Raw genomic sequence first — 12,168 nt, forward strand, 5'->3', positions numbered from 1 at the left:
TCCTGCTATCTTCATTCTCCCCATGAGTTAACCCTAAATTATTTTTTCCCATTAGAACAAGTCTGGACATGCCCATGGCAAGACACCACTCTTGGGTAACCCCTCCCAGGTAGGTTGTTCTAATACTACTTCGGAGGGCTATTACTTCTCATACTTTGACATATTAAACTATACAAACAGCTTCGAAAAGATAAATTATCTAAGTTCCCCTAGTTTATTGTTCTATCTGTCTCCATCTGTTGAACAAAAGAGCTTATTTCCAGATCAGGTATCTATACAAGTAGAGCTGAGACTGCTGCTACAAGAAGTCTTCTGTTTGGGGATCTGTTCTGGATGAGTGTACATGGGTTATTGGTTGGCCTGAGTCACAAAAAGAATGTCTAAGCTGTATTTTCCTCAGGAATATAATTATAGATAAACTGCAGCCATAGATATACAGATTATATAATTATATACGTATAAATATCTGCCAATTTTTATTTTAGACAAATCACTAACTAGAAATATTTCTTTATTATACAACAAATCTGTGAATGAAGAAATTGTGTACAGATCTGGGTGAATTCTGTCAGGCTTTTAAATGTACAGTAGTACTATAATAATGTGAAATAGTCTATATAATGGTTTGGAAATAGGGATTAAAATTTGGGAATTAAAACTCAGTAGACACAGGTCTCTAATATGTATTAATTACTAACAATTTGTGATCTGTGCTGGTTGGGCTCAGGTCAGGTAAATAGTTCATGAGATGACTGCAGTTGCCAATTTATTGTACATTGTACTGTGAGTTTGACTGTAGTGGTAAAGCTGGAATAACTAAATTTTTTATTGGAGAGCTGGATAACAATGGAGTTAAGGAAGTATTAAAGGAGGACAGGGAGATTGCAGAAAGCCTGAATGAATTCTTCGCATCAGTGTTCACTGCAGAAGATGTAGGACAGATACCTGTGCCTGAACTGCTGTTTTCAGAAAGGGAGGCTGAGGAACGGAGGGAAATAATGGTGACAAAAGATGAAGTTCTTACTCTTAATGATAAATTGAAAGCAAATAAATCACCAGGCCCAGATGGTATCCATTCTAGAGTTATCAAATAACTCAAATATTAACTTGCTGGTCTACTAAAAAAGATATGTAACATGTCCCTAAGATCAGCCTCTGAAGCAAGGACTGGAGAATGGCCAATGTAACAAAAAATTTAAAAAAGGATGTGGGGGATCTGGGAAATTGCAGGATAGTTAGCTTAACATCTGTTCTGTGTAAATTGGTGGAAAGCATTATTAAAGATAGAATTAGTAAGCATATAGAAGGATAAGCCCTGTTGAAAAAGAATCAATATGGTTTCCGTAAAGGTAAACCCTGCTTCACTAATTTTTTGGAGTCCTTTAGAGTGTCAATAAAACATGTAGACAGGGGTGATCTGGTGGGCATTGTTTACTTGGACTTCCAAAAGGCTTTTGACAAAGTCCTTCACCAAAGACTACTGAGCAGTCTTATCAATTAATAATTGGTTAAAGAACAGAAAGCAGAGAATGGAAATAAATGGTAACTTATTTGTATTGGGACCATTGCTTTTCAACTTGTTCATAATATATCTGAAATTAAGAGTGAGCAGTGAAGTGGTCAAGTTTGCTGCTGACACCAGATTATTTAGGGTGGTTAAAACAAACCAGATTATTTAGGGTGGTTAAAACAAATCAAGATTGCGAAGACCACCAAAAGAACCTCTTTAAACTGGGAGAATGGGAATGAATTGGCAAATGTGGTTCCGTATAAGCAGGTGCAAAGTGATGCATGTTGGGCCCCAAAAATATAAGCTGACAGGCAGTAACTGACTAAGAAAATGATTTTAGGGTTGTGTTGACCAGCTCAATGAAACTGTCAACACAATGTGCGACTGTGGTGAAAATGGCAAATTCCATGCTAGACATAGTTAGGAAAGGAATAAAAAATAAAACAGCCAGTATCGTACTGCCCTTCTACAAATCTATGGTGTGACTACGCTTGGAATACTGTGTACAGTTTTGATCACTGCACCTAAAAAAGGAGCTGGAAAAAGTGCAGAATAGAGCAACTAAAATGATCAATAGGAGCAACACTCCTATGAGGAAAAGTTACAACAAATGGGACTGTTAAGGCGAGTGAGGGGGTAGGATTGTCTTGAGCCGCCGACTGGGTCTGGGAGTCTGGTGGATCCCTCATGTCTGCTCCCTGGATACACTCGGGCACTCATGGCATGAACACAGACCCCACATGAGCATCAGTGTGGCTCATAGTGAACTTGGCCGCAGCCCGCCCTCCTGTATATATATAATATATACAGAATATATATATATATATATATATATATATATATTCTGTATATCCATGGCTGCAGCACTAAAATTGCACACTTTCCCCCTCTGTATCAATGGTGGCCACTATTGATGCAACCAGGGGAATTGCGCAATTCCCAGAGCCTCTGTAAATTGTACACTTCTCCCCACTGTGTCAGTGGCAGCCCCATCCCCCCCCCATTTACACGAGGGAAGTGCGCAATTTACAGAGGCTCTAGATGCTATTGATGGAGGCGGATAACTGCACAATTTCCCAATATGAATTTTGACTTTTTCACAGTAGTCACACACATTTTCATTTTCATTGAGCGATCCACCAAACCCCAAGATCTCTTTTCTAGTCAGTCACACTGCCACCTCAGATCCCATCAGCAAATACATGAAATTAGGATTCATTGTCCCAACATGTATAACTTTACACTTTAAGGATATGAATTTGCCATTTTAACACCCTTTTCAGGGTTTGAGGAGATCATTTTTGTTGCCTCTTTTGTTTTAACCACTGTCATAAGAAAATAAGAAGAGCTGTGCTGGATCAGACCAAGGGTCCATCTAGTCCAGCACTCTGTTCACACAGTGTCCAACCAGTCATTCATGAACAAGTTGAAAAGCACTGGTCCCAATTCAGATCCTTAAGGGATCTCAGTGTTTATACACCTCTATTGTGATAATTGTAAATTCATTACTACTCACTGCTTTTTATTCTTTAATGAGTTACTGATCCATAAGACGATCTCTCCTCTTATCCCATGACTGCTTAATTTGCTCAGGAGTTTTTGCTGAGAGACTTTGGCCATTTCTACAACACCCTGAAAATCCGGGCCGGTCACGGCCAAGTCCCTGTGCATCCAAACGACGTACAGGGGGCATGTTTAGACAAGCCATTTATCCTGGGATCGTCCCGGGATCATCCCTTTGCATCCAAATGACACACAGGGGATCCCAGGAGCAGGCAGGGATGATCCCTCCATTTTTCTGGGATAATCCTTAGGTGTATAAAGGGCCAGGGACTCCAGGGGGCAAACAGGGATGAGCATGAGTTTTCCCAGGGATAAATAATCCCTGTGAAAACTCTATTCTTCCCACTGTCTCGAGATCATCCTGAGACTGCGGGAGGTGTGTGGGCATCCGTCCCGGCTTTGTCCTACCTCCTCATGAGTAAATGGGCACTGGGCATGGCGCTCTTCAGGCGCTCCATGCCCATTGGGGGTGGAGGGGGGAGCAGGAGTGGGTTTTTTTTTAAAAAAAAATCTTACCTGTAGTTGGAACACATGTGTGCTCACCTTCTGTTTAAAAAATAAATAAATGGCGGGCACAACATCGCTTCTTCCTCCTGGGATGGCATGCACACGTTTGGACTAAGGGGAGGATCTTGCGATCAGAATACCATGAAATCCTCCCCCCCTCCCTCCCTCTACACCCATATGGTGTGGGAAGGGCCTTTGTCATAAGACTTTTGAAAGTTGTAGTAAACAGTGTGTATTGGATAACCCCAGTCCATATGCTTACTGACACTCTCAAAGAACTAGAAATGATTATTAAGATATAACTGGTCTTTGTAGAAGCCATGTTGGTTCTACTTCAGCAACAAATGTTGGTCTATATGCTTGATGTTTTATTTTTAATAGTGCTTTCAACCAATTTACCCAGGACAGATTTTAAGCTAACTGGCATGGTGTACAACACAGTATCTATTGCAGTGTTCACTGACAAGTCCTTGGGACAGGAGAAGTTGTGCTCTGCTGGTGTTTCTATCGTGTTTTGTGCATTTCAGCATTTTCTAAGATCCCTGTATCCCAGGACATGCGTGTTTGAGCAAATGAAAACCGAATTCTAAAATGTAAAAAGAGGTAGAAATAATACTATTCATAATATGCAACTTATTTCATAACAAATTGGGTCGAATTGTTTCTAGACATTTTATATATTTTAGAAAGAATCTTTTTTAAAAGAAACCATAACTCAAGTTCCATTTGTCTTTATTTTAAAAATTGAAGGGAAGCAGGTTATTTCCTGAATTGGTAGTAAAAAATGCTATTGAATGATAACGGCATTTTCTAGTCATATTAGTAGACTTATCAAGCTGTAGGTACTATAACTAGATGAGAATTAAGGAAAAGCCAAGCAGTTTGTTCGTGCCTTGCTCAGCCATGCTACCCTTTACTGTGCTTTGATTTTTACCTTAAAAGAGAAGTTTGACAATAGCAGGAATGGCAAGCAGCAGGGCTCTGGCTTTTTAACTGGCAATAAAAAAAATCCCCCAGTGTTTGTAAGTACTTGTCTAGTAAGAAGAAGAAGAATGAAGGTGTAATATATCACAAGGACAGAAGAATTGCCTTGCTGATAACACCAAGATCCTTCTAGTTCAGCATTCTGTTTTCAGCAGCTCCCAGAGAGGTGCCTGACCAATGGTCAAACATGATGGAAACTGTAGGTTAAAGCACCTGGAAATTTCCACATTGGAGAGGGCAACTCTAGATGCTTACAAGCAGAATATAAAGGTGATAGTCATTCCTTGTTTAATGGTTTGTCTCAGCATCAGGTAGTCAGTGGCATGCTCCTTATCGTGGAGGGTCCTTGGGGATATTAAGGATGGGTGAATACAAGGCTCTTCAACCTGAAAATGTAGTGACCCCACTCCCTTGAACAGTCCAGTTGTGCATGGAAACAAACAACAACAAAGCTGATTCTTCCCATGAGCCCAGGCAAATCTCCCCTTGCCAGGCCATCCCCCGCCCATCACTGCATTGATTTCAAGGTGTTTACAGATTGACTTCTTTATAATCTGCGCCAGAATTTTCCCAGGGATGGATGTCAGACTGACTGGTCTGTAGTTCCCAGGTTCCTCCTTTCTGCCCTTTTTGAAGATAGGGACAACGTTAGCCCTCCTCCAGTCGTCCGGCACCACACCCGTCTTCCAAGATTTTGCAAAGACTGAGCGTTCTTCCGCTAGCTCCTTCATTACTCTAGGATGCAGTTCATCGGGCCCTGGAGATTTGAACTCATTCAAGGAAATTAGGTGTTCTTTGACCATTTGTTTATCAATCTCAAATTGCAATCCTGCCCCTCAACTTCTGCTTCACTTCCTCCAGGGGGGTCATAGACCCGCTTTTGGGAAAAGACTGAGGCAAAGTTGTAATTGAGCACTTCAGCCTTTTCTTTGTCATCTGTTATCAATTTGCCATCCTCATTAAGCAGTTGAAGCACCATTTCTTTCCTCTGTCTTTTACTACTCACGTATCTGAAGAAAGCCTTTTTATTTCTTTTAGCATCCCTCGCTAACCTCAACTCATTCTCAGCTTTAGCCTTCCTGACGCCATTTTGGCACTTCTGTGCCACCTGTCTGTACTCTTCTTTTGTAGCCTGGCCTTCCTTCCACTTCCTATATGTATCCCTTTTTGTTTTCAGGTCATCTCTAAGATTTTTGTGGAGCCACATTGGTTTACTCTGTTGTCTTCTATCTTTTCTCTTTGTTGGAATTGTTTGTAACTGTGCCTTTAAAATTTCCTTTTTTAAATACTCCCACCCATCCTGCACTCCTTTTCTCATTAGGCTCACTTGCCATGGGACCTTACTTATCATAGTTCTGAGTTTATTAAAATCAGCTTTCCTAAAATCCAGAGTACGTGTATGGCTACACTCAACTTTTGTCTCCTTCATATTCAAGAATTCAAGTATGACGTGGTCACTTTCCCCCAGAGTTCCCGTAACTGCCACTTTATCCACTAAGTCATCCCTATTGGTCATTATCAAGTCAAGGATTGTCGATCCTCTAGTTCCTTTCTCCACTTTCTGTAGGAGAAAGTTATCACCCATACATGTCAGGAATTTCTTGGAAGGGCTGCTTTTGGCAGTATTTGTCTCCCAACAAATATCAGGGTAATTGAAGTCCCCCATCACTACTACATCACACTTCCTTGAAACACCGGCAATTTGTTTCTCAAAAGTTTCATCCTCGTCTTCTCCTTGATTGGGTGGTCGGTAGTAGACTCTGATTATCATGTTCTTTTTATTCCTTGCCCCATTTATTTTAATCCAGATGCTCTCGATGGGGCTCCCAGTCTGATCCGCCTGTATTTCTGTGCAGGGATAGGTATTTTTAACATATAGTACAACTCCACCTCCCTTTCTATTTCTTCTGTTCTTTTTGTACAAGTTATATCCTTCAATTGCTATATTCCAGTCATGGGAGTCATCCCACCAAGTTTCAGTTATACCTATCAAGTCATATTTGCCTTCATGTAATAAGAGTTCAAGTTCATTCTGTTTGTTTCCCATGCTCTGGGCATTAGCATATAGACATCGAAGACCATGTGTTTTATAGTCTGGCTTTGTTCCTACATTGTTGCGGACACTATTTTGGGGCACTATTGGAGCTGTTCTCTGTACTGTGGTGCATTGGCCTTTATCCATTGTTGCCTCGAAGTTTACGTCTCCCGCCCCCGTAAGATTCAGTTTAAAGCCCTCCTGACCAAGTTCTTCACTCTGTGGCTGAACAAATTCTTTCCAGCCCTTGTGAGGTGCAACCCATCCCTTGCTAGCAGTCCATGTTGCCAGCAGTCCAGGTGTGGTAGCACTGCTACTAAGATACATGTAGGGATGGGTGAGAAATTAATTTTAATTCATTTTTGATTGGAATTGATCCAATTCACATTGCCCAGAACTGAACTTGAAGTTGAACACAATCTACAGACTGAAACTGTACATTTCCAAGTTTGCAATGCAATTCGCACAGTAACAAAAATGTGTTCGATAAATGCGTATCTTTGAAAATTATGTATGAAAAACATGTACATTTGAAAAATGTGCATGAACGCACTTTGTTCAATGGGGGAAAATGCATACATTTCAAAAAAAAATGTGCACAACTGATGCGAAAACTGCCCAGAGAGCTTGGATTTCAAAAGAGACATGAGTCAGAACAAGCTTCAAGGTGGAAATTTGAGACCCGTGACTAGGTTGCTTGCTGAAAGGCTCAGAATGTGTGAATGAGGTAACTCTGTAAAAAAAAAAAAAAAAGGCAATAAAAAAAGCACAACTGCAACAGAGCAAATTTCTTACCCATCCCTAATTGGTACGAAATACTGATTGCTCAACCTGAAAACGTTCTGGCACAATTTGTCCAGACAGGTGTCCTGTCAGAAAAAGATACTTGAAATACCTGAAAAAATCTGGTGAGTGTGGGACAGTATCTGCAAAAGTGAACATTTTTAACAAGCTGAAGGTTAGTGCAAATTAGTCAGCAGGGAACCGAGAAAAAGATCTCTTGAAACCATTCCTAGGAAGAGAATAAGGCAAAAATTCAGCTCTTAAACTTAGAATCTCAGCTCTGGAGGAGAGTTGGGGACAGCAGCATCTGACTCCTGTTCAATGTGCTCAAACTCTACTTTTGTTTGACTCCAGTAAAGCACATGTTACTTTACTTTACTGGAGTCGAACCAAACATTGCAACTCCATCTTTTTCTTTCTTTTTTACTCCATAGGGTATGTGCAGAGTACCTAATCTGGATCTGGACCCTAGTTGGGATAGATTTATTAATTGATTGGTTTTATTTGTACCCTGCCTTTCTATCAAGAAAAATGACACCCAAGGTGGTTTACAATCACAAATCAAAACTACCCCCTGACCCCTGGAAGCATCGTCACCTAAAGTAACAAGCCAGTCGACTCTGGAAAGGGAGCTTTGATTACTGCAGCTGAGCTCTGGGTGAGATCCAGCAGGCTTTGGGCTTAAAAACCTTCATTGGAATAATATCATCCACCCAGCCTCAGATGGTATCAATAGCTGCCAAGAGGTCCAGCAAAAGCAACAGCGACACACCTTCCCTGTCCATTTCCAGGTGTAGATTGTCCACCAAGGCAGTCATTTTTCATTTCTGTATTTACAGTCAACAGAACATAATAAAACAAGAAGTTACATGGTTATATAAAGTAGTACAAAGTGGGAATACGGCAGTCAAAGCAGTCTCTCCCTGTCGCATAACCAGGCTTGAAGCCAGATTGAAATGGATCTATATCCAGAAATTCCTAGAGCTGAGAAGCCACCACATGTTCCACACGTATCCCTGGTGTCACTGTATCCCTAAGCCTTAACTTTTCCACCCTGAAATGCTGGTTTAACTGGAGAATAAGGGGTGGCTGGAAAGGGTGGAAGTGGCCACCCATTTTTTCCCCAACACAGAATCAGGTATGATAGTATAGAAACCTACTAAACCAAAGTAAGAGATTATTATAAAGTTCAGTTAGATTTAGCATATTAAGGAATTACATTGAGATGCGTAAGTGTCTTTAGAGGCATTGCAGTAGGGAGGATGTGGACACCATAATTAGTTGTCTCCATCTACTTTGGCCATCCTACCATCTGTGTTAGAATCATAGAATAGCAGAGCTGGAAGGGGGTTATAAGGCCATCGAGTCCAACCCCCTGCTCAATGCAGGAATCCACCTTAAAGCATCCCTGACAGATGGCTGTCCAGCGGCCTCTTGAATGCCTCTACTGTGGGAGAGCCCACAACCTCCCTTGGTTATTGGTTCCATTGTCGTACTGTTCTTACAATCAAGACGTTTTTCTTGATGACCAGCCAGAATCTGGTTTCTTCTAACATTAGCCCATTATTCCGTGGCCTGCACTCCGAGATGATTAAGAAGAGATCCTGGTGTTCCTCTGTGTGACAACCTTTCAAGTATTTGAAGAGTGCTATCATGTCTCCCCTCAGCCTTCTCTTCTCAAAGCTAAACTTGCCCATTTATTTCATACTCTCCTCATAGGGCTTTGTTTCCAGACCCCTGATTATCCTCATTACCCTCTTCCAGCTTGTCTGCATCCTTCTTGAAGTGTGGCGCCCAGAACTGGACGCAAAACTCAGGATGAGGCCTTACCAGGGCTGAATAGAGGGGAAGCAGTGCCTCACACGACTTGGAAGCTATACTTCTATTAATGCAGCCCAAAATAGCATTTGATTTTTTTTGCAGCCACATCATTCTGTTGGCTCATATTCACCTTGTTATTTACAACAATTCCAAGATCCTATTCGCTTGTAGTATTACTGAGCCAAGTGTCACCCACCTTGTAACTTTGCATTTGATTTCTTTTTCCTAGGTGTAGAACTTAGCATTTATCCCTATTAAATTTCTTTCTGTTGTTTTCAGCCCAGCTCTCCAGGGTATTAGCTATTCCACTCAATTTTGTGTCATCTGCAAATTTGATAAGCATTCCCTGCACTTCCTCATCCAAGTCATTAATAAAAGTGTTGAAGAGCACTGGGCCCAGGACTAAGCCCTGCGGTACCCTGCTAGTTACCTCTCCCAAGTTTGAGAAGGCACCATTGATTAGCACTCTTTGAGTCCGATCATGTAGCCAACTGTGGATCCACCTAATAGTTGTTCCATCTAGCAAACGTTTAGCTAGTTTGCTGATCAGAATATTATGTGATACATTGTCAAAAGCTTTGCTAAAGTCAAGGTATACTATATCCACAGCATTCCCCCAGTCCACAAGGGAGGTTAACCAATCAAAAAATGAGATCAGATTGGTCTGACAGGATTTGTTCTTGATAAATTCATGTTGGCCTCTAGTAATCACTGCATTGTTTTCAAGGTGCTTACGGATTGACTTCTTTATAATCTGCTCCCAAAATTTCTTAGGGATTGATGTCAGACTAACTGGTCTATAGTTCCCAGGTGTCTCATTTTTGCCCTTTTTGAAAGTAGGGACAACATCAGCCGTCCTCCAGTTGTCTTCCATGATTTTTCAAAAATAATAGACAGTGGTTCTGAGAGTTCTTTGGGCAGCTCCTTTATTACTCTAGGATGCAGTTCATCGAGCCCTGGAGATTTGAACTCATTCAAAGAAATTAAGGTGTCCCTTGACCATTTGTTTAACAGTCTCAAACTTCAAGCCTTCCCCTTCAGCTTGTACTTCACTTTTTCCAGGGGAGTCACAGATCCACTTTTGGGAGAAGACTGAACCAAAGTAGGAATTGAGCATTTTGGCCTTTATTGTTTGTTATTAATTTGCCATCCTCATTAAGCAATTGAACCACCAGTTGTTTCCTTTGTCTTTTACTGTGCACATACCTGAAGAAAGATTTTTGTTGCTTTCAGCATTCCTTGATAGCCTCAGCTCATTTTCAGCTTTAGCGTTCCTGATGACATTCCTGCACTTCTGTGCTACCTGACTGTAGTCTTCTTTTGTAGCCTGGACTTCCTTCCACTTCCTGTATGTGTCCTTCTTTGTTTTCAGGTCATCACTAAACTTTTTGTGGAGCCACATTGGTTTCTTCTGTTGTCTTCTATCTTTTTTCTTGTTGGAATTGTTTGTAATTATGTCTTTAAAATTTCTTTTTTTAAAAAAAAAAAACTGCCACCCATCTTGGACTCCTTTTCTCATTAGCCCCTTGCCATGGGACCTTACTTATCATAGTTCTGAGTTTATTAAAATCAGCTTTCCTAAAATCCAGAGTACATGTATGGCTACACTCAGTTTTTGCTTCCTTTAAAATCAAGAATTCAAGTACGACGTGGTCACTTTCCCCCAGAGTTTCCGTAACTGCCACTTTATCCACTAAGTCATCCCTATTGGTCAGTATCAAGTCAAGGGGATAGCTGATCCTCTAGTTCCTTTTCCCACTTTCTGTAGGATAAAGTTATCAGCCACACATGTCAGGAATTTCTTGGAAGGGCCACTTTTGACAGAAGTTGTCTCACAACAGATGTCATGGTAATTGAAGTCCCCCATCACTACTACATCGCACTTTCTTGAAACATTGGCAATTTGCTTTTCAAAAGTTAATTCTCGTCTTCTCCTTGATTGGGTGGTCAGCACTAGACTCTGACTATCATGTTTCTTTTCTTCCTTGCCCCATTTATATTAATCCAGATGCTCTTGATGGGGCTCTCAGGCTCATCCTCCTGTGTTTGTGTGTAGGGATAAGTATTTTTAACATGTAGTGCAACTCCACTTCCCTTTCTGTTTCTTTTGTTCTTTTTGAAAAATGTTTAACCTTCAATTGCTGTATTCCACTCATGAGAGTCATCCCACCAAGTTTCCGTTATACCTATCAAGTTGTATTTGCCTTCATGTATTAAGAGTTCAAGTTTGTTCTGTTTGGGTATTAGTATTTTGAAGATCATGTGCTTCATAGTCTGGCTTCTTTCCTATACTATTGTGAAGACTATTTGGGGGCACTCTTAGAGCTGTTCTCTCTGTTATGGTGCATAAGCTGTTGTTGCCTCTAAGTTTACATCTCCCTGCCCCGTAGGATTCAGTTTAAAGTCCTCCTGATTAAGTTCTTCATGCTCTGGCCAAACACATTCTTCCCAGCCCTTGGGAGGGGCAATCTGTCCCTTGCCAGCCGTCCATCTTCCAAGTAGTATAGCCCATGGTCCCAGAATCCGAATCTCTCACATTGGCACCGTCTTCGTAGCCAGTTGTTCACCCAGAGTATTTTTCTTTCCTTTTCTATTCCTCTTCCAAGAACTGGAATGATGGATGAGAAAAATATCTGGGCCCCAAAGTTCTTGAATTTCCTTATATATAATTTCCTCTAATTTCTCCCTAAGAAAGTGGGGGGGGGGGGCGGTTTCTACCTCAAAAGTGTTGTAAGAAAGGCTTCAATAGCTGTTAGCCGAATTGTCCAGCAGGTTTGAGTCCAGAGGTATCTTCTGCTGGGAACTCTGCTTTAAAAGAAAAAAAAGGAAAAAAAGTCTGATATAGAATTGATACATAGCATGTTTATCAGTATTCTGCATTGCTAAAATGTCTTGATTATTTAATGAGTCCAATCATCATCTTAAAATACCTTTCTCTCCATTAACATGAAGAGTCTTGTGGGCT

The 12,168-nt window shown here is 40.9% G+C and overlaps 1 protein-coding gene across 2 annotated transcripts in view; it reads left to right on the plus strand.

The window, feature by feature from the left end:
• The window catches only part of NPAS3 (neuronal PAS domain protein 3), an 839,000-nt gene that overhangs the window by 213,269 nt on the left and 613,563 nt on the right, over window positions 1–12,168 (plus strand). For both annotated transcript variants that reach the window (XM_063117798.1, XM_063117799.1), the window contains exon 3: window positions 56–109. In XM_063117798.1, the coding sequence (XP_062973868.1) occupies window positions 56–109 (54 nt within the window). The remainder of the gene's footprint in view (window positions 1–55; window positions 110–12,168) is intronic.

The sequence above is a fragment of the Elgaria multicarinata genome, chromosome 2, assembly GCF_023053635.1.
Source record: "Elgaria multicarinata webbii isolate HBS135686 ecotype San Diego chromosome 2, rElgMul1.1.pri, whole genome shotgun sequence".
Taxonomy (NCBI): domain Eukaryota; kingdom Metazoa; phylum Chordata; class Lepidosauria; order Squamata; family Anguidae; genus Elgaria; species Elgaria multicarinata.